We start from the raw sequence: 22,187 nt of genomic DNA on the forward strand, positions 1-22,187 counted from the left end.
AAGTGTTTTGACCAAATGGTTCCTTCTTTGCTTACTGTGAAAGGGTTATGAAACATAAGCCAGAACTGTCTCTCTGTTCAGAGTGTTCAGGAAAAGGTTTCATCATCTAAGCAAATGTTTTCACCTGAGAAGCCTGCTAGGAAGCCTGCCTGTTCACTTTAGTAGCCTTGAAGCCAGAGAACCCCTTGGGTCAGCAAAGGCCAGTGCTGGCGGCTCAGGTGGTTTAAAGCAGAGGCTGTCTCGTACACCCTCACCTCAGCAGAGGCACCTCCATCTCACTGCTTTTGGTGCTAGAATGGAAAAATCTAAGAGCTTACTGGCTTTGGCTGTAGGACTGAATGTCACCAGAAGAGAAATTAACTGCTTCTTAATTAAAAAAAAATAAAGAAAAAAATGTTAAACTGGTTTTATAGCAGAGATAAAAATACCATCAAATTGCCTTTTATCAGCACAAGAGTAAGCAAGAGGCAACTGTTGATCTTCAGTGTCTCCCGAGAGGTTCTGGAAAGGAAAAAAAAACCCACCAGGTGATCTTGTGCTGTGAAGGCAGGTGGCAGTGAGGAGGCAACTCGGAATCTACATCCCAAGTTCTGCCACAGCTAAATCACATCATAATTTGTCTCCTTTTTCAAGAGGAGAGAAGGTAACTGAGGTCACTCAGAAAGATGATGTTTGTGCTGTGTCGTTTGACACAGTATCACACAGACAGAATTTATTACTTGCCCAGCCTATACAACACTGTCAGTGGTGGATTTCTAGGAAATAAACCCCAATGGTTTGCTTACTATACCTCAAAATTCCTCCCTCTTTCTCAGTAGATGTTCACCTTTACTGTAATTATTTTTTATGAGAAGAAAGTAGATGTTCACCTTTATTGTAATTATTTTTTATGGCAATTCTCTTCCATTAGTTTGAGGATCATAATGGAATAAATAGAAAAATGAGCTCCAGGCTGAGTATTTTGCATTGTAATCTAAATTAAACTAGTATTACAAATTTGTTTACATATCTCAGTTGAGCTATGCAGTTTCAAAAGTTACTTGCTGAATGTAAACATCTCTCCTGATGCTACATTACCCACTATATGCAGTAAAATATATTCTAATCTAATACAATAAAACTGAAAAACCAATATATGTTCCTATTTATTGAGAAATTGGACAAAAAATAGCTTATTGTCAGTTTTTAAAGACTGAAAATCAATAGATGATGAAAGGTTGTATTTTTTGTTACCATTAGACTGTTGACTCTAGCAATAAGTGAGATATGGATTATAACTGGGGGAGTAAAGAACTGGTGAGATATACAATTTGGAGCTTCTAGGGTTTTGTAGAAACTTAATTCCTGGTACTTGTGCAGTGGTGGCCATCTTGGCACTGCTGTTAATGCGCTCCAAGAGCACAGCTCCTCCATTTTGTTGACAAAGCCAGCTTTAAGTATCTTCCTGTCTTTACAAGCATTTCTAAATTAAGGGGACTCTTAATCAGACTTGCATCTGCTGACGATCACAAGCAAAGGAGATCCAGCTTTCACATATATTCACATCCTGCCAATCAAAAAAACAATAAACAAAAAAATCCTCAAACAACACTATGAAACCCCAGTTATTAGAGTGTCACCTCCCAGCTGCCTCTGAGTCCCCCTGGGTGAGCTAACAAGGGGGGTTCCCCAGGCGTGGCCCCACATAACAGCAACCACCACCCAACACTAGAGAGAAATCAAGTTAAATCAGATGTTCAACTTGCAAAAACCTTTAGTTCTCATGCTAAAGTTCCTGAGTCTGCCACCCTCACACACGTAAGGTTTTCCACATCCGGGCCCTGAGCACAGAGGTTCCATTCCAGCCTGCCATGTACACATGGCTCAGTCTTACCCTAAGTACATGGGCAGAGAAAGGTCTGAAAACCACAGATTTTTAGCACCTGTTTTCCCAGAGAAATTTATTCACGGGAGTCAGTTTAAAAAACTGAATTTCTATATTCGTTCAACAAAAATCACAGAACCACGCAGAGGCTGGGAAGGCATTCTTGTCTCACAGTGCAAACATGGTAACATGGAATACTAAAAAAAAAATGCAGTGATAAAAAACACTGAGCTAAACATAAGTGCTGCACCCAAGGTCCTTAAATAGTGATCCATGCCAACATTTTTCCAAGTGAACCAGTAGGTATGACCATTACATATAAACCCAAATATAGATGTTCTACCCTGACTATATTTCTAAACTCTGGAACAGAGCCTGAAAGGATGACAATTACAATAGGGAGTTAGGGCTGCTTTTAGGACTTATATTCTCTTTCTATGTTTCATAATCATACAGCAGCTCAGATCTTGCTAGATGGGGGTAATGCAGAAAATGCCTATACTGCCTTCAGATACACAAACGTTCTTCTCTGGAAAAGTGGGCAAGGACCACTGGGCCTGGATGTGATGGAGAACTAGTAAAGCCAGCTGACCTGCTTCTGCAGTAGCTGACTTTACAAATTCAGAGTAGTGTGCAGTTAAAAGTCTACAGAAAGAAAATTCCCCAAGACCTGGAAGGAGCTGACAGAGTGCAGAAATGGCTATCCTACTTCTGGCCCCAGTCCTGTGGTTCCCTGACATAAAACGTTTGCTTCAAACCAAGGATAGCACAGAGAGAACTAATTTTCATATCATGGTTTCCTTCTGTTTTCCCAGGTAGGAAGCTATTTCTAAAAAGGGGCTGTTACCACGTCTGCATAATCACATACCAAAAAAAGATTAATGTTGCTCCCGTAAGCTTTTGCTTAAGTATACCATGGAAAATAACTTTGATGAAATAATTTGCCCAGAGCACTGCTTGTCTGGAAGATTTCTATAATTTAACTGCAGTTCTGTAAATAATTTGGTGATAGACAGGCCATCAGCATAATTTGGTGCTAGACCCATGCAATGTTAAGGAAATGGCCAGCAGGCCAAAATTAAATCAACTGGGACCTAGTATGTACAATGCACATTAAGAACCAGTCCAAATCTATTATTTTTTGGAATATGCTTATTCATTTTAAAGGAAGACACAGATTTTTGCATTGGGAATTGACACAAAGAAATGTCATGCTTCTTCCCTGCGAGGAAAAGATCACCCACACAGCGTTAATCCTGCAGATCTCCACGAAGATGTACAATATTTTTGCACTGTAACACCCAAAAATACAGCCTTTTGCACCACTTTTGGACTTACCAGTAACTTTCACCAAAGTATCTCAGTTCTCCTGTGCTGATAACCTGTAAAATAGCAAAAGCCATTGCCCTGATTTTTACTCAAGCCATAAGCAGGTCTCCAAGATAAGAGGTACAAAATTGTATGCATGGTACATTGCACCTTTAATCATCTACCTACCTGAAATACTTAAGCAAGTAGTTAGACATCTAAATGGTCCAACTACAGGCTTAAAATAAATGAGTTTTGTAGTACATGACTGTGTCCACATAATTTGAAAACTGGCATTCACATCCCATCACAAGCAAAGTATCATTTCAGCTACATGCCAATCAAAAACTTAAAGTCAGTATTAGAGCCAAGAACAGGTCTAAGATTTAGTATTTCAGCTGAGAAGAGGGGAGAACAAACGACTGCAGGATGCTTCCCACTGCACTGTTTCATTTCTGGACAAACATTTTGCCACCAGAAATGTCCACAATCAGCATTGCTTTCCATTTTCCACATCATCATAATGTAAATGGAGATACATTCTGGAAACCCTCAATGATTTTACCAAATGAGAAGGGAATGGCAGGGAAAATATAAAACAAATACTAAACAAAAGCAACAAAGCCATCCCTCTCAGCTCTACTGAAAAAAGGCCTCAAGAAGCAGACACATTTATACTTCTTTTTAACTGAAAATACAGAGAAGGAGGTGAAGTAGATAGGTTAAAAGGCAGCAAAAAGTAGTATAAAAAAGCCCACCAGGTATTGTAGCAAGAACCTCTAGATAAGCATCTTAAATCAGAGTAAATTACACACCTCATGCTGGTGACTCGGTCATGGGAAATTATGAAGCTACGTGATGTCTCATTTGTTGTGCTGAAAACAAATGTAAATAAATTACTGAGAGAATCTCATTTACATTTAGAAATTCATCCCAATGCATGACATGACTGCTGATGTTTTTTTAAATGACATTTTGAGAAGGAGTGCCACTATTAAAAACAGATTGTAGCCACCTCGGCGAAAGCCTGCCCAAGTGTGCATGTGTCTGTGCACGAGTGTGCAACGGCAGACATTCTAGAGAGATCTTTCAGCTCTTTGGAAAAAGGGCTTTATTTTACTGCTGCACAAGCAAAATGGTGGTGCCAGAAGACAAAACCATTGATATGTGTTCTTCCGTGTATTTTCCCTTCTCCAAGGGGGAAGCAGAAAGACACTGTTATGGATCAGTGCTGCCACTACAACAGAAAGTGCAAATACTAAAACAGTGGGAACAGAAGATAGTGTGGCACATCCCTCCATCATCAAGTGTAATAACACTTCCCCTTAAATACACAAACAAAAAAGCCTTTTGCTAAGCTTTTATCTCCTCCCTCCACATCTCACATTTTAAGCTGTCACTGAAAAAATTGAGAAGGATATCCTGGAAGCCATAAGATGGAGAGCAAGTTGAACTGCTGTTAGCTAAGCAGCACACATTCAGGCAAATATCCAAATGCTTTAGGAGCTGTCATTCTCCATCCCGCGTGGGAAGGCTGCGAAGAGACGGACTTGCTCGTATCATGATTGCTCTTATTATTACAGCAGTGAAAACACTGCATACTAATGGATGTGTTTTCAGAGAAAAAAGACTGTTAGATGGCTTTTCGACTCTGTGCCTGGCTGTCTGGGCTTCAGTATCTGATATATCCTATCCCCTTCTTTGCTTCCAAAACAGAACTCTAAAAAAAGTTTGCAGCATGAGGGCAAATAAAGCATATTTCCAAATGGGGACATGACAGCGTTCTACAACCCCACATACGGCAGCATATTTACATAAGCCTGCATAGGTCAGAGAGTTTATTTGTTAAGGGACAAATAAGCAGGCCATGAAATAATTATTTTTCATTGTGCCCTGCCAAACCTACCCAGCCAAAGGCTAAATTGAGCTGCTATTGTGATTATTTGAACTGTGGAGCCAAAAGTCTTCACTGCAAAGCATCCCAGCTGTCCTAAATTTTATTCTGATGGCTAGTTTTCACACTAGCTTGAAACTTGCCAAAAATGCTCCACAAAACAGGCAGGCGGAAGGCTTGCTTTATCCAGACCTACATCAATTACTGATTTAGAGCTGTTCTGAGAACTTGATTATTAACAAATCACTTCCCAAAATTGTTATGACAAGATTCACATATGCAAATGGCAAGCTGCTCACATGTACACAGCTAGCAAAAGAAATTAATACAAAGGTTCCCAGATTTATTTATGGTTATTTCCTATTCTGCTTTACTGCAAATTAGCCACTAAAATATTAAAAGAAAGGAGAGAGATCCAGCTGCAGCATCACAGCTTTGACATATGGTGACATGGGAACATCCAGGCCAGAACTGCTCAACATGCTTCTGCCTTCACCCACCTACCCGGGGAAAAGGATCTACCAGTGCCTTCTGGCACCAGAGCAAGCAAAACCACCACGGCAGCTCTCAAGCTGCAGGTTTGGCCAACGCACCAAGAAGCAGGTAGGATTACTCTGAAAATAGCTCAGATGACAGGCTTGGGAGGATATTTCGTATTTTAAACAAGGTTGACAGTGGAGGAGGGGGAACAACAAATAGAATATTTTTTAAACCTCATGCTTCAAAGCTCAAATTAATCCCTAATAATGAAAGATTAGGATGAGAACGTGTAGAGAGAAGATTATCCAAAGTCTGCCCATTGTGAAGCTCTTACAACTGTACTTGAGGTGCCTCGGGTTGGTCATTGCTAGAGACAGAGCAGGAGGATCTTGGGAACAATTAATTTTGTACTCTCTACATTTCATCTTAAATAACTAAGACACAAACAAAACACAAATAGGCTAATTGTTTTGAAGGCAGCAGGCTTATAAATAAATGAAATGCCATCACTTGGTATCAGGCTGTATGTACCACAACCCTGACCAGACAAGTGCAACTTGCTGCAGCTGCCCTCCTTTTCCTCCACACCTCCTCCTAGTCTTCATCCTGTTTGAAATTTCACTGTGATATCCTCAGGGCAGCAACCACTCCACATTTACACATGAATTAGAACAACACCTCTCACAATGGCATACCAGCCCTGATTGGACCTGGACTGCTCCTGGGAATGCTGCTGGGAATGTACTATAAAAAGAGCTCATAAATGTATAGAGTTCAGCACACTAACACACACACACCTCTACCTTTTAACACAGTTAACATCACCAGACTGTTAACTCTGTTTTCACAATAAAACTGCAGATTGTTTAATCCATTTCTAAGCTCCTAGATGGCTGCAGGATGTGCAGCTCACATTCAGCAGATCTCCACCACCAGGACACTCTGAAGTCAGGCCTTTGCAATGGACCCCTGCACTTACTGCTCAGTACAATGATAAAAATGCTACGAGATCATGTTATAGAGGTCAAGGCTTAAGGGTGAATCCTGCTAGGATTTTCATGGAAGCTGATCCAATGATGAGCTAGTGACATTCAGGATGGGCAACCAAAGGAAGCCACAAATGGTGTCAGCCACATCGCCCCTGTGCAACCATTACAGAACTAACCTGATTAGCCCAAATTCCCTTCTGATTTCCTTCCTTCCTTGGGAGAGGCTTTTGACCTTTGAGCTACTGTTTTAATATATTCTGAAATTTCAACTTTTGTACATAATAAACTAGATATTTTCAGGTACTTCAGATATAAATAACTCAAATACAAAATTCTAACTTGCTCTAGTACACAGTCATGCTATTTTTAACAAAAAACATAACAAATAGATTTTAAAATCTTTAGCAACATATTTACATTTATCCAACAATTCTGACATATTAATTATTTTGCTGGACTTTTTCCTGAAGTACTATGAATGGCCAGTATGCTTCACAAAGAGCAAAAGAAAAAGGAAAGGAATGGGTACAGGTAAGGTGGCAAATCAATAAGTAACTTGAGTGCATCTATAAATTCAGGCACCTGAACCCGCTTTAAAGTCAGGTTCCATGTTGTAGCCACTCTTTCCAATAATTAATATCTAGAAAAAATAGAAAAAATAGCCAAAAGGTAAAACATATTAAAAATCTTAATTAGAATAGAATGGGCACTTCGTCAGACCTGTATTCTGCATTGATAGGGCACCAGAAACTGACAGAATTTATCATACAGATTGCAGCTGTTAGCAACTGCACTCATCTCTTTCAAAATAAAGTAATTTTTTTAAGTACAAATTATTTTTTGTTGACTGCCAAACGACAGATCTCTCTTATTTGCCTAAAAAACTCTACACAATCAAATTGTGTGTAAAATCCAAGATCATAATTCCTTCTTCTCTGGCTCCTGATGGGATGGCAGCATTACAGGGCCCTTTTTGTGCTTTTCTATGTAACTTTGCACTCAGTGCAAATTTTGTCTATAGCATAAATGTGGAGATTTTCTGTCTCACAGAGATGTGACCCTCACTGCTGGACATTCCCAGCCTGAGCACTTCAGCTTTTACATGAACGGCCTGCAACTTGTGACTTGACTCTTGTTCTTTTTGCCTGGGGTGCCCACGGCTCTAACCAAAGCAAACTCTGTCCAGAGTCACACTTCCAATGTCACACTTCTGGAGCAAAGATCCCTCAGGAATGATCTTTTTACTTCTACAAAGATAGTAAGAGACCGAGGTCTACATGGAAGAGGCTACTGACAGCCCCGCACACATTCAGTAATAGCCAGATATGTGACAAAGTCCAATTAAATCCTATTAGGGAATAATACATATGACAGAGCCTAAAGAATACAGTTAGCTCCTAATTAGACAGCCCATAAATCTGTTCAGAACCTTCATAACTTATCACCAGAACAACAATCTCAAGACTTTTCACTGAGTTTCATTTTAACAGACCTGTTGTCCACTGAACCAACAACTCTACTGCTTACAGACAAGATATTTCATCAACTTAAATAAAATTAAAAGATGATCGTGCACTGAGCTTTCCTGAAATTGCGTAACATTTACATGGTATAACACATACTCTTACTTGTTCACTGCAGTCTGATTCAAAGTGCTATAAATATGTTTGCCCTTTCTGCTAAGCCCGCCTAAGGGATTAGCAACCCCCCAAAAGTTCAGTTGAATATTAACTGCATTAACTTTGCAGACTGTAACATACTGTTACACTCAAACAGCCTACGGTGTGGTATGGATGACTTGCTTAAAAAAAAATGTTTTCTTGCAAAGCCCAATTGCTAGAAAAAAGAATTTGTTCTGTCAAAGGGGGTGACCTCTTCCATTTAACTTCATAAAGCAAACAAACAAAAGGGAGAACTTTACAGGGATGTCCAGAGAAATGTTTATCATTTCATCTGTCAAACCAGATGGACTTTCCTTGGCAACACAGCACCATCTCCACTCTACGTTAGAAATTAAGTCACTTCACTATGAAAAAAATCTGTGAAATACAGCAGCAAAAGTGACATCTACTGTAGTAATGTGAACTCAAAAGCTGTAAAAGAAGTATGTTTGCTTACTTATTTTGCTAAGTAAGAAATGCTTTGCATGCCAACTCCCATAAAAAAAACATGTGCTGGAAGACTCTTCAGCACAATGTTATACAGCAGTGAAGACAAATAAAAAGAAGAGGAAATATCTAAAAGTTGGAAGAGGGAGAGTTGATAGGAGTGTGAAAGGGAGCTGACTTGAGTGACAAAAGTCAAGGAAGAGCAGATTCTTGAACCTCCCAAGCAAAAAGCTCTCAGGCAGAGGCGGGGGTTGACTGGCAGTATCTTATCAAAACATGAAGAAAGGGAAAGAGAAAGAAGAAAATGAGAAAGGCTGGGAGAAGTTTCTTAAGGTTAAGAGATAAAAAGTATTCAATATATTGCTAAAATACTTTTAAAGATTAAAAAACCCTCCTTCATTACAACTGCAGTAATAAAAAAAATGTAGAACCTGTCTATTATGGGATGAAAACAGAAATTACATAAGATGGGGAGTTTTTCTTTATAAAAATATACACAACAAAAACATTCTCTATGCTGCTGTGGGAACACATAAAACTACTCAAAAGACCTTGATCCTGAACACTGCAATAAAACCTTTCTCATTTGGTCTTCAAGATCACGTCTGTATTAATTTGTAAAAACACATTCTCTCATACAAGGGACTTGGATGTAAAAGAAAATAAATCCAAACTTTGAGAATTAGAAACCATATTTCTTTATAATGCTGGACATTTACTTGCTTCTGCCATTCACCATCACCATTATGTTGTCTAGAAATGGAGACCAACAATAGATGTAGGTAATTACACAAGAACTTAAAGTGCAGAGAGCTTCAGACTACAGCATTAAACTGGAATTAAAGCTTTACAGGAAAAGAGAAATGTTTCACTCCCTGCAATCACCTCCCTCCCTCAAACACACACTGCACACCTGCTACCCACCAGCCAGATGGGACTGAATTCTCCCGAATCAGATCTTGGGTTTTTAAGCTCAGCTCGAGTTCAATTGGATTTCAAGACATGAAAATATATTATCATTTCACACTCAAAAAATTACACCAGTGTCCAAGAACTCCTAGTTTCAGTGCTGCTTGCACAATTAGATATGTATTGAAGTGGGATTATTGTCTCAAATGTCCAAATACAAATAAGTAAAATGCAACTTTGCATCAACATTTAATTTTAATTACATATGCTCATTTAATACGTGAAAAACAGAAAAAATCTGATTTTAAATCATCAGAGCATTAAGTGAGATTGGGAATTTAGCTAATTTGTAATGTCCACTAGCATTTTTTTTGAAGTCCACAAAAGCAATTCAGCAGCCCAAACTCACTTAAACATTGTAGCAATTGGCCCTTAATGCACAGGTATCATAAAATATTAACACAAGTTAAGAAAACACTGGGAAGCATTATATTCCTAGAGAATCTGCTAAGCTTGCACAATGTAACATTTGTCGTCAATAAAGTTTCTTCAGTTAAGAGATCTCTAGCCTGTTCTCCAGAAGGTCTAATTTTTTCCTCCCTCTATTCCAGCAGCACAGCTCCACCAAGTCCCAGTTGCCTGCACTTCAGTGGAATGCCAGCAACTGGCAAAGTCACATTTTTAACTGGGATTGGTCTTTCCACCTTTTCCCACAGTCCTGAAACCGACTTCAGACATATGGGGGTTAACAAGTGACCGGTCATCAGCGAGCCGGTCTCCGCGGGCATCTGGAAGCTGTTCCCGGTGGTGTTCCGCCAGAGCCGCGCCTGGCAGGTGCCAAGGTGCAGGAATGTGAGTCCTGCCCGCTTGGCCAGCCTTGGACTGACCTTTAGTCGCAATGGGGAACAGGACTTTTGTTAGCGAACATAGAGTTCTGGTCTACACATTTTTTAAATTGATTCTTTTATTGATGTGAAGTGCCCAGGTGCCCTCACGACAGTCACTAATATAGATTTTGAAAATAAAATTAATTAAGGGCCAGTCTGGACCACCTTTACTGTCACCATGCAGTACCCTTTTCTACAAGAAACAATGCTATCAACCAGCGAGCACGAGTGGAGTGTTTGAGGAGTATTTCATTACATCACAAAACACCTGACCATGGAGGTCAAGATCACTGTCACCTATCTGTGGGTACACACACACACACAGACACAGACACACACACATGCGCTCCCTCTCCTCTCCTACCTTCCAAAAGGGGAACCGAAACACAGAAAACTAAACTGGCCAAAGGCAGTGTAAGAGCTGTGCCGCTATATGCTCCATCCGTCCGGAGCACAGCACAGGGAGCGTGGCACGGGCAGAGCCTGAGCGGGAGCAGAGCAGCCTGGCACGCAGGCTAATCTGAATTACACTCATCCAGCCCTCGAAATGGTTCCTCATTAGCTGCGGGTTAATGGAGTTCCAATGAGTAGTGTTATTTTCATCCCCTGCCTACTGAATACAAAATTCATTTGCAAATATCCTGTAAAATACTGCAAAGCAAGCCAAAGAGATATGACAACATAAGAGGCATACTATTTATGGAATGCACTTACCGTCATTTAGAAAAGGAAGCTGACATGAGCAACAACCTAAATTTAGCAACACATTTAGTTTTTATTCACTAGTCACAATGACAACATTTCAGAAGGCTACTGCACACCTTGTGTGCTGAAAGGTTCCACTGAAATCAAGACAGACTTTGATCTGAAAGGAATTCGGGATCAGCTCCTTAATGAATACAACACTGAGTTAAATTAAGGCAATAATCATCTTGACTTTCTATTCCAAGTAGATATAAAATTACATTGATTGCAGGAAATGGTGGCATTCAAACAATACTGCAATGGCCAAAGCCTGGAAGCTAAATTCATTGTCAAGCTAAACTAGGCTTTCAGAGGGCACCATTTGATTTGAGGCAAAAAAGCATCTGCAAACCACACATTTTCAATTAATAGTGTAAAAAGCACAGAGTAATAAAGGAAAAACACAGGTCAATATGCCACATGCCACTCAAAGAAGCAGTCTCTGCATGAAAATACTATGCATATACATACACATGTATGTGTGTGGGTGTATGTGTGTGCGTATGTGTGTGTGTGAGTGCATGTATGTGTTTGTTTTGGGCTTTTTTAATTTATTTTTTTTAAGGCAGCCTGTACTACAAAGGCCAAATTTGAGATCCAGAAAGGCACAATGCATCTCTAAACAGCCTGACAATGCTCTTTTACCCACACTATCTTTACTTCAATGGTAATTTCAAATCAACAGCACACAAAGTTAAACCTAGTTCTTTTGAAAACTCAGGAAAAGATTTAATTCAAACCCTTACCTTTGGCACCTTAAAGACTTTTGGCCATGACTTACCTGTATAAATAGAAAGAACTAATTTACTACAGAAATGCCCATGGGCAAACATGTTCTGGCTAATGAAGTGTTCAGCTTTTGCATGATTAACCAGCTGGTGGGGGTGGTGTAAAAATCACAGGGCATAAAATAATAAGAAAAATTGATTAGCAGCTCTCTTTTAAAGCACTCTATGAAAAATTTCTTTATTTTTTGCTGAGCAGTTTGGAAAGTGACTGTACAGAAAAATAGACTTAAATGACTTACCAAGGAGTCAGGCAGAGACTGCACCAGGCACTCACTCCTCCAAGACCTGCATCGCAGAGAGGTTCAAGTGAAAAGCAAGATACCAACCAGCACCATGGGTGGATTACTTATACAACAGGTCTTGCCACTAGTCATAAGGGTCATTTTCTACTACATTGCAAAAGACATTATATAAAGTTAAAACCATGATTATGCCTTGACTCAGTTCAGTTTCTACCCCAATGTTCTACACTTGAACACCTGAGCTGGCTACAGCTATTCCCGTGAGCCAGTTTAAGAAATGCCTTCATATGAGCCCTGGGATTCACATGCTGCTTAGAAATAATGCACATATTTAGGTGATGCCACATAAAAATATGGGGTTTGCATTTACTAGGGACAAAAATCATCTTGCCCTTCCCATCCTGTACCAGGGGTTCCTTACAAGCTCACATGCTCTGCCCTCAAAATAGGACCTAATTAGTGTACAAATATTTGGCAGACAGGTCACAAAAATAAATTTACCATTAACTCTCCCCTAAACCAAGGCAGGTTATCCTGGAGCAGCTTCACTTTATACACATTTGCTCTGGGTAACGCTTCAGACAAGGTACAACTGGCATATAACAGTTTCTTTAAGAAAACACACATATTTTTATGGCATAGAATTACTGCAGAAATACGAAAAAGCTGCTGACATAAAACATATGTACCATGAATAAAAAATAAAAGCAAAAATTTAGGTTACAGAGATTTTGCAATAGGCCATCATAATACTCACAGTCCCTCTTTAAGGTCATTACTTCCATGGAAAATGCAAGTTCTACACCTATTAATGGACTTTCAAAGACTGGTTTACAGCTCTGTACCATTGGAGACACAGGCAAAGAATTTGCATCTCAGGGCTTTGCAATGTGTTCCAGCGCTGGGGATGCAAGCATAACTCCACTTATGGAGTTACTGGAACTTCATGGGCTAGGAACCTATATTAACTCCCTCTGGCAATTTACAAGCTGTTCTCTTATATCCACAGCTCTAACCATATTTCTAACCATAACCAGACATTGCCTCCTCAAGAGTCCTCTCTTGTGGTATGTGATGGTATATGATATACCTTCATATGCCCAGTTACCTGGATATTAATTCAGTTCTCATATCATTCTGGTATACTGTGCATGCTGCAGCTCAAAATACTCAATCATACCATGGGATTCTTTGTGAGGAGCAGTAATTTTACCTGAAATAAGAGTTATTTTTTTATGAAAAGAACCAAAGCAGAACTCTGAAGCCCATTCTCCTTCTTTTCATGACTCCTGTATTTACTTTAAGTACTGAGGAAGATCATATCATTTTAAATACACCCAAAGAAAGATGTTTCCATGCAGTTTCCCTATAGGAACCAGGCAGATTATCCTGAGAACAGATCGCTTCACACATACACCAAACATTCACACTGAAGAACTGGTCAGGCCCATGCAGGTTAGATAACTCTACAAATATTCCATAGAAGTCTTTCTTTCTTATCTGGTACATCTGAGAAACTTCTCACTAACTTCATGGTCAGTCAAGACTTCTGATATCAAAGAGGTTTTTGCCCATTTTCAAGGCATTATTGGATATTTGGATCTTTATACACTTGCATAGATCTTGCTTTCAAGCCTCCTATAACTTTTTGGAAACATGTTAACACTCAAGAAAATGGGCATAGAACAGACATGAGCAAATGAAATAGAGGAAAACTGAAAACACTGGCATTTCTCTCAGTACATCAGTTATGAAAGTGCTATTTCCAGATAGAATTCATCATAAAAAGAGAGATTTCTCTAAGCAAGAAGTAGCATTAAATTCCACTTAAGTCTAATTCTCTGGTCATACTTGAATCATGAGCCATTTCTAAAATGTCGCATAATTCTAACTCTGATGAACTGGGACCCTGACAACACTGGAGCTTGTAAGCTGTGTTTCAAGTTATTTTCAAACATGGTAACAGCCCAATATGGTTACAACACAATTTATTAATTGCAGCTAAGAAATTATGCTCTGCAGTATCTAAGTAACATCATAATTTTAGCTACCCTACTTGTTTCAAAAGTAAAAAAATTTTTAAAGCCTGTTTGCTACAGAAAGTGAATGCTTGTTAAAACTGTACTTTTTAAAGGAATTCAGAAACACAGATATGAGGCATAGCTGGTTTACAAAAGGCAAAACCTAATTCTTCAGACCGGTGCATCATACTCCAAAAACTTTGGATAATTCTCTGTTTGTTTACTTTTGAGCAATTGCTTTGGAAGAGCCCCCCAATGAGTGATGTTGCGTGCCCTGCAGAGGGGTCAAGCACAACATACAGGCTGCACACTGCAGGCTTGCTTTCAAAGAACAAGCATACACAAAGGTATTTAGGTGCCTAACTCCACTTGTATCCACTCTCAGTGAAACTGATAGAGTAAGTGCCTCTGAGGACATGATCCTTTTACATCAACGTGGATTCCTCAAATGGATCCAGGTCCATGCTTTTATGGACACCAAAACAGCAGAAAGTGAAAAATATTCTGCTTTGTGGCTTCTTTATCCTCTTCTATATTGGAGTTTTTCTAAGACCATGGTTCCTGGTAGAGGACACAACAACCAAACAGGCTGGTCTAATTAACCAGAGCTTTTCATACTAATTAGGAACAACATGAGCATTAGGCAATCAATAGGACACCTTATGCCACTGCTTCTTTAGTCTGCTTTGACTACTACTGGTTCAGCTGTACCCTTGAAGCATATTTGGAGGGTTCTTCCTGACACCCTCCCACACAGCATCAATTTTTAGCAACAATAACCTTTCCCATTACACTAGAAATTGATAAGCAACACTGTGAACCTATGTGCTGCAGCTAAAAGTCAGATGTAAAGTGCCAAAAGGATTTTTTTTTTATTTTGGTAAATTATTTTGATCACTTCTAATGTGATTATACACTTGACCAGTGAGTAACATAGCATGATACTCACCACACTGCAAACAAGTTGCATACAGACTTGTTTAACACACACATCCCACTCAGGAGCAAGGGGAGCCATGCTCCACCATTGTCTGTACACTCAGCAACTCACTTCCAAATTCATATGAAATAACAATGCAATCATTTTTTCAAAAGTCATTTAAAACTCTTTCTGAATAACTTCTTAAGGACAGATGGCAAGAAAATAATATGTCTTAAGTACAGATAAAACCAGAAAACCTTTAAAGCATCTTTTCCAATTGAGAGGCTCAACTGCTAAAATTAGTTCTTAGAATTTCTCCTTTGGGTGCCAGTTAAGATCTTGCTCCAAATGACCACTAACAATCAATCCTACTGATTTTGAAATAATCCACAACTACTCAGTAAGACCTGTTTGCTAATTAGGTGCATGCAACCCCCTCACAAGACATCACACTCTCATACACTTATTTTTAAAAATGCACTTTTGTTCCAGTGTCCTGAAACTAACTGTACAAACATGAAGAACTCAGATGCCCTCTCAACCCCCACTGGAAGTGACAAGCAAGTCCTTCTAAAATTGCAGACACACAGTGTCAAGTGCAGGTGTTTGTAAACAAGTTTGGAAATGTTTCTAATTATAAACCATAGGAGTTAAAATTAGAAGTCCAATCCGCTAGCCTTAAAAAAAAGAACTTCCAAAAGTGTTCATCTAAATGAGAGCAACTAGTGATGTTTCATTTAGTAACAAGAGCAGAATTCCTGTGCCAAGCAGCACACTGCTCTTTATCAAACTTTCCACTATGAGTTACATTTCTTAAAAAAAAAAAAAAATTTGATAAGAATTTTAATTTGCTGTCATAGTATGATACTGTATATGTGAAAGTACAATCTAAAAATACCCTATTCACAGGTCTCCCGCGTTTCACATAATTATAAAGAGGGAAAAGAAATGTTCCCAAATCTTCTGAATCTGTCTTGGCTGACAACATCAAAGTTCAGCTTTTATGGGGAGCTTCCCACGCTGACCTTCTGAGAACTCAAACCAAACTCTGCTTCAGGGAGCCTTACCCTTCTGGATGAAGTTCTCCTCAATAACCTCAACTACTGCAAAGCTTGTCTTGCTTGGCACAAAACAAAACTCAGAAGGGCAATCCCAGAGCTCTGGCTGATGGAGATCACGGGATGCTGCCACTGAATTTGAGGTGTCTCAGACTTGTCTTCACTACTCTGACGTGGAGGTCAGAAATGCAGCTCTAAGGAGCCACATGCTTTAACCAACACTTCAGAGAGAGGCTGAGTAAAACATGAATCCCTTATACACCATTTACAGTGTACTATGACAAGATAGTGCAGGACTATCTTGGACTTTACCTTTGCAGGAGTTTAGGGAGAAAGCAAAGCTAAAGGGAGAGGGAGCTCTTTTAAGGGGAAGAAAGATTCATTAATCTCATTATTTCTTAAAGGAAACAGCACATCTGAGCATGTCAGAATAGCTTCTGCTGATTACAAGTGAGCAAACATAAAACAATTCCAGAAACACTCAACTATGGCCTTGATTCAATAACAGGGTAATCTCCTGCTGCACTGTACTGAGGAAAATGGAAAGGAATGTGGATTAAACAGCAAGGACCTGCTCCAGGAACAAGGCAAGACTGGCCCCACCCAGCAGATATCCCTCTGTTCCCCACCTACAACACAGACAGTCACTGCGAGGGGCAGGGAAACAACAGCTCTTCGTCCCCTGCACAGCCAGCCTCCACCTCCTACTCCATTGGGATGGTACAAGACAGAGGAAGTGCCCAAACCCATCCTCCTCAAGAACCAGGATGGAAAGTAAGTTGCCTGTGTCATCACAGTCAGGGAGGTATTTCACATAATAACCACTATCCAACCTTTCCTTTTCCTTCCCTTCCTTTTCTTTTTAGCCTTTGCTCTGTAAAAATAATAGTGTAAAAATAATTTTTTTCTGGAGAGCCTTTTGAAATTTACTGCATTCAACAAACATGACCATACCAGTTTAGTGGCGCACGTTGTACCCAGGAAGTGCAGTGCTTTCAAAGCAGGAGTCCTGCAGGTGGCACTTCCTTTGCTGCAAGTCATAATACCGTAAAATAATGGAATCGGTTAGGTTGGAAGGGACCTTAATGGTCATCTAGTTCCAAACCCACTCTGATGGGCAGGGACAGCTTCCACTACACCTGGTTGCTCTAAGCACCATCCAACCCAGCCTTGAAAACTGCCAGGGCAGAAGCATCCAGTTTCTCTTGGCAACCTGTTCCAGTGTCTCACCACCCTCACAGTAAAAATTTCTCATCTAAACCTGCCCTCTGTCTGTTCAAAGCCATTTTTCCTTGTCCTGTCATTCCCATTCATTCTTACATGTCACATTTAGGTACTGGAGACCATAAAATCTCCTCACGGTCTTCTCCAGGCTGAACAACCCCAACTTCTCTCTGCATAGGAGAAGTACTCCAGCCCTCTAAGCATCTTTGTGGCTTCCTCCAGACTCACTCCAATGGGTCTACATTCCTCCCATGCTGGGGACTCCATTGCTGGACACAGCACTCCAGGTGGAGTCTCACCAGAGCAGAGGAGAGGGGGAGAATCCCCTCTCTCAACCTGCTTGCAATGCTGCTGCTGCAGCCCAGGATATGGTTAGTTTTCTGGGATGCAAGAGTACATTGATGGGTTTTATTGAGCTTCTCATCAACTAACCTGTGGCTCCTCTCTTAAGCCACTCCCTGTCTTTTTAAGCCAATTCCTTTTTTTTTTTTTTCTTTTTGTGACCTAAGTAAGGGATGGAGAAGCCGCTTTGGCGAAGAGACCACAGTAATTAGGGACAGAGTGATGGTGCATCTCACCTGCAGTTGGTGGCCTCTACCCCTCTTTTCCTAGGCTTGGGTATCTCATCCTCCCCTTTCCTGGCCAGTGCTGTGAGAGCTCCCTCTCCTGTTCCAGTTTAACCAATGTTAGACCTTGTCCTACTGGAAACGTGGCCTCAGTGAACAGAGCAGGTCTCAGCAAACTAGGTTTTCTGCTACCAACTGACATCAAAATAATTCCCTGAGGGAGTATAAACTTCCAACTAAAACCGATGAATTTTACTTCTTTATTAAACATAGATTTATATTCACATGCCCAAGTTGGTATACATACTATGGATATTGTGTATATACAATATATACACATATATACCCACATGTGTATGGCACTCACAGACATATAGCACTGCAAATCTTTCATGCTACTAACCTCATTGCTATTTTAATTCCAAGCAAAGATAAAAATTATTCATTTCTACAAGCACATCTAAACTTCTGAATGTACACGTACTGGACTCACCTAGAAAAATGTTTTTTCCTAAATGAATACATACTGGAGCTGTCTTGCAAGTCTAAACAAACCAGGCTTTTCACTGGATATATAAATATTTTAATTAACAATAAGTATGTATTTAGGAGATTCTGCATCAAAGTCTAGATCATTTAGGGCAATTAACCCATTACAGTTTTCTAATATATTAGATGAAAGAAATTAGGAAATGCATAAGGAATTTAGAAAATGCATAATCGGACTTTAAGCATTTGAGTGGTAAAATAATCTCAGATAGTGCTTTATTTCTAATATTTTCTGCATGCTCAAAATGAAAGCATGAAGAGCAGCGCAATTGCATATATCCTCTACCAAAAATAGCTGAAAAATACTATAGAAGAGTGCCTGCTGGGTTGGTTATAAAAGTAAAGTATAATCCATTAACTGCTAATTAGAAGCATCAGAAGCAGGCTTTGCTGCAATAAGAGCTGGCCCCTAAGTAGATGTTTCTGTAACCATTTAAAGGCACAGGGTTTCTCCAGTTGCTGAGAATGGAGCTTGGATGGTTTCAGCATAAAGGCCATGTGAAAAGAGACTATGGCACTTGGCCATGTTACCCAGCTGTTTTCTAAATATGATGACAGGTGCCATTTTTTCCATTTGATCGTGGAACGTAATACATCTTCAAACAAATTTTCTCCAACTAGTCGGGTGCAGTTACATTTCAGAGATTCAAATATAAGAATGTTTGCTTTTTTTCTCTGACAGACACATATTGCAGAGTCTTTGGCAGATATTTCATTATCGGCCTTTTTCTCAAAGCTGAATTTTTAGTTTATGTATTATTTTGCTTTTTACTGCCATTGTAGGAGGGAAAGAATAAGCACTGGGGCAAAGGATTTAATTCTGAAGGAATTAAGAAGGGGGGAGGAGCTACTATTTATAATTAAACAATAAATTTGACTTAAATGAGGAAGAATCCTCTTCCGCTCTGTTCACTACTTCCTAAAGGATGGGAAGCATTGCCATAATTTCTCCTCTTCCTTATCTGACCAGCTACCTGGTGAAACTGAACTCCTTTCCTATCACTGAAAGGCCAAGCAGGTCTTTTGATCCGTTTGCCTATGAAAAGGTCTTAAAGGGTTAGGGCAAAAAAGGTGAAGCCAGAAGAAATCCAGTACCCCAGCTCCCTGCAGAAGTACCCAAGACACAAAAAGCAGCAATTATGGACATGAACAACAAGAGATGATGCCTTGAAATGAACCACAGGCTCCAAACCCCAGCCATGCAGCATGTGGAGCCAAAGGGAGCTCAGCTTCCTCCATGGCTTGAGGGGCCTTGAGCAGTGCAAGAGGACAGGATACAGGTCAGACTGCACAACTCAAAAAATCAGGAAAAAAACAAGCAGATAACTAATTTCCCATGTTAAAAAAGGGATATAGCTAGCAAAATGGGAAATAGTTCAGATCAATGTTTTGAGCTTTTCATCTCCATGGATCAATCAACTAGTAAATATAGGAAGAAAATCTGTGTGGGGCAGGAAATGAGGGCATTTAGCTTTTTTCTTTCTGCCCTATTTTCATCTTCAACACAGAAGAAACTAATTTCATTTAAAATTATGAAATAGGGGCATCCATTAAGGAAAATTAAGATGGTAACAAATCATTTTAGAAAGATAAACATCTAAGAAACAATAAAACTAAGATTACAGTAGAAACAATAAAATCAGATTTACTTTAAACCAATGTCTTAAATACTTGTAAACCCTGGCAGAAGCTCTTACAAGGCAGATGAGTATATCTGTTTTCATTCTGTATGTAGGGAAACAACTGTAAAATGCCCCAAAGCCACGGAGGGAGTCAGTGTCAAAGACATGATTAGTAGTTCAGAAGTTATCTGATTCGGGTCACATGGTGTTCCAAAAACCATACCTAAATATAGCATGCAAGAGATCCGCACAAAGAGCAATCCCATGATGGGAGCACACTAAACTCTTCACAAAATTAATTAGGGTTATTTTGAGGCAACCAAAGGAAAGCAAGAAGGGAAAAAAAAAATCAAACCTTGCCCTGCCCAGTTCTGCAAGAGCAGATGTCTCTGGTATGAACAAGCTTCCATGTGCAGCCCAGGCACTCAGGGAGGTGGTTCCTGGGGAAAACCCCACACACCATCAATGTGGAGTGTGGGTGGGGGGCACAGTATGGCTGTGTTAAGGAATACAGCTCACTGGGGAACAGGATGACCCTGCCAGCAAGGGGACCAGCAGGAAGCCAATACTTGAGTTCTTCTGTTTCTGTTAACAGCATCCTTCTAACACAGAAACAAAATCACCTTTTTGGAAAAGGAAGGTCCAACAATACCCTTGGCACATACCAAGACTCTTGGGAAAAAACGAATGCTTCCCAAGATAGAATGGAAAGAAAATTCCCTGCTGGAAGTTGTTACCCCTGAAATCCTCCATTAGCTTTGCCCCTTGACAGGGAGGAGCATTTTCTCACACGGCCTAAAGAGCTACTTCTAACAGCCTTCCCTACATGTAGGCATAAGGAGCAACCTTCTGGAAAAGCATGCAGGTCCTCAAAAGGCAGCAGGAGCAAGAGAAAAGAGAAGTGTTCCTCAGGTCTTTTGAGTTTCTTTTGGTCCCTCTCTGTTAAGTGGGAACATTTTTTCCTGTGTTTCCTGAACACTGAATTGCCAGGTGGCTTCTGACTTCTGCTGACCTACAAGCTGATTTCAGCCAGCTGGCCTAGTTCACAATTTCCCTACAAAACCTATCTTTAAAAACTCAAAAACTCTGCTGTGAATGACATAGCAAAGGTTTTAGGATGACCACAATGATCAATTTACTTGGACATCACCTTTGTTCCCAAGTACCAGGGGGACCACCATTCTTCTCTCAAGCACTAGAACATGCAGGACACATTGATGTTATCCTCAAGACCCAAGCAAAGCAGAAGCAGGGGCTACAGAGAGCAGGACAAAGTGCAGGACAAAGCTGGAAAGAGGCAGAGCTGTGAGGAGTGCTGCTGTCAGCAGGTAGAAAGCAGGCTCTTGAGCCCAGATCACGGAGCAGGTGCTCCAGAAGGCAGGTAACAAAACAGTGAGAGTGGGACACAAACTGCAAATTTCGGCTCCAATGCTTCAGGCCATTAGCAGGTGCTTCAGGCAGTCATCCAAATCAAAGTAAGAAAGTGGAAAGAGCCAAATGCTGGTTAGAGGTTTGCTAACATGAAATCCCAGCATGGGCAGTTAAAACACTTCCCCATTGTGGGAGCAGGCTAATAAGAAAAGAAGAAACAAACAAAAAGCATATGCAATTTTTGTAAAAATGGCTGTGTTGGGGATTTTACTATCCTGAACTCGAGCCCTGAGATGCAAATATTGGCTGGGATGCTGAGATCAGCAGTTATATGTCCTCAGGTGGTTAGAGACAAGACAAAAAAGAGCTGGCATTTGGGAAAAATAGAGGGCCCATTTGATAATGCTTCACTTGAGCGTAAGAGGGTTTCCCCTGTGGGTATTGTCCCAAAGAAAGCTCCAGGCAAGTTTAGAATGGTTCATTACTTGTCACATCTAGAAGGTGAGTCAGTTAATGATTACACTGACTCCCTTTTGACTTCAGCTTCATGTGATTTCAATCTGAGAACAGTGCTGTCATCAAGTGAAATACCACTCACCACAAACAGAAATACAGAAGATATCTGCTTTTCAGATGCTCAC

General features: G+C 40.1%; 1 protein-coding gene across 20 annotated transcripts in view; it reads right to left on the bottom strand.

Annotated features, from left to right (window-relative positions):
- The window catches only part of ESRRG (estrogen related receptor gamma), a 389,280-nt gene that overhangs the window by 325,236 nt on the left and 41,857 nt on the right, over window positions 1-22,187 (bottom strand). For 6 of the 20 annotated variants that reach the window (XM_039697940.1, XM_039697941.1, XM_039697948.1 and 3 more), the window contains exons 2-4: window positions 12,211-12,256; window positions 3,988-4,047; window positions 3,203-3,246 (exon numbers count right to left, since the gene is read on the bottom strand). The exons of 7 other annotated variants lie outside the window; for them this stretch is intronic. Coding sequence is in view for 2 of the 13 variants with exons in the window: in XM_039697935.1 (XP_039553869.1) it covers window positions 3,203-3,246; window positions 12,211-12,256 (90 nt within the window). In the remaining 11 variants the exon portion in view is untranslated. The remainder of the gene's footprint in view (window positions 1-3,202; window positions 3,247-3,987; window positions 4,048-12,210; window positions 12,257-22,187) is intronic. 7 more of the 20 variants (XM_039697951.1, XM_039697950.1, XM_039697942.1 and 4 more) reach the window with 2 other exon arrangements.

The sequence above is a fragment of the Passer montanus genome, unplaced genomic scaffold (assembly GCF_014805655.1).
Source record: "Passer montanus isolate IOZ18808 unplaced genomic scaffold, ASM1480565v1 scaffold12, whole genome shotgun sequence".
NCBI lineage: Eukaryota > Metazoa > Chordata > Aves > Passeriformes > Passeridae > Passer > Passer montanus.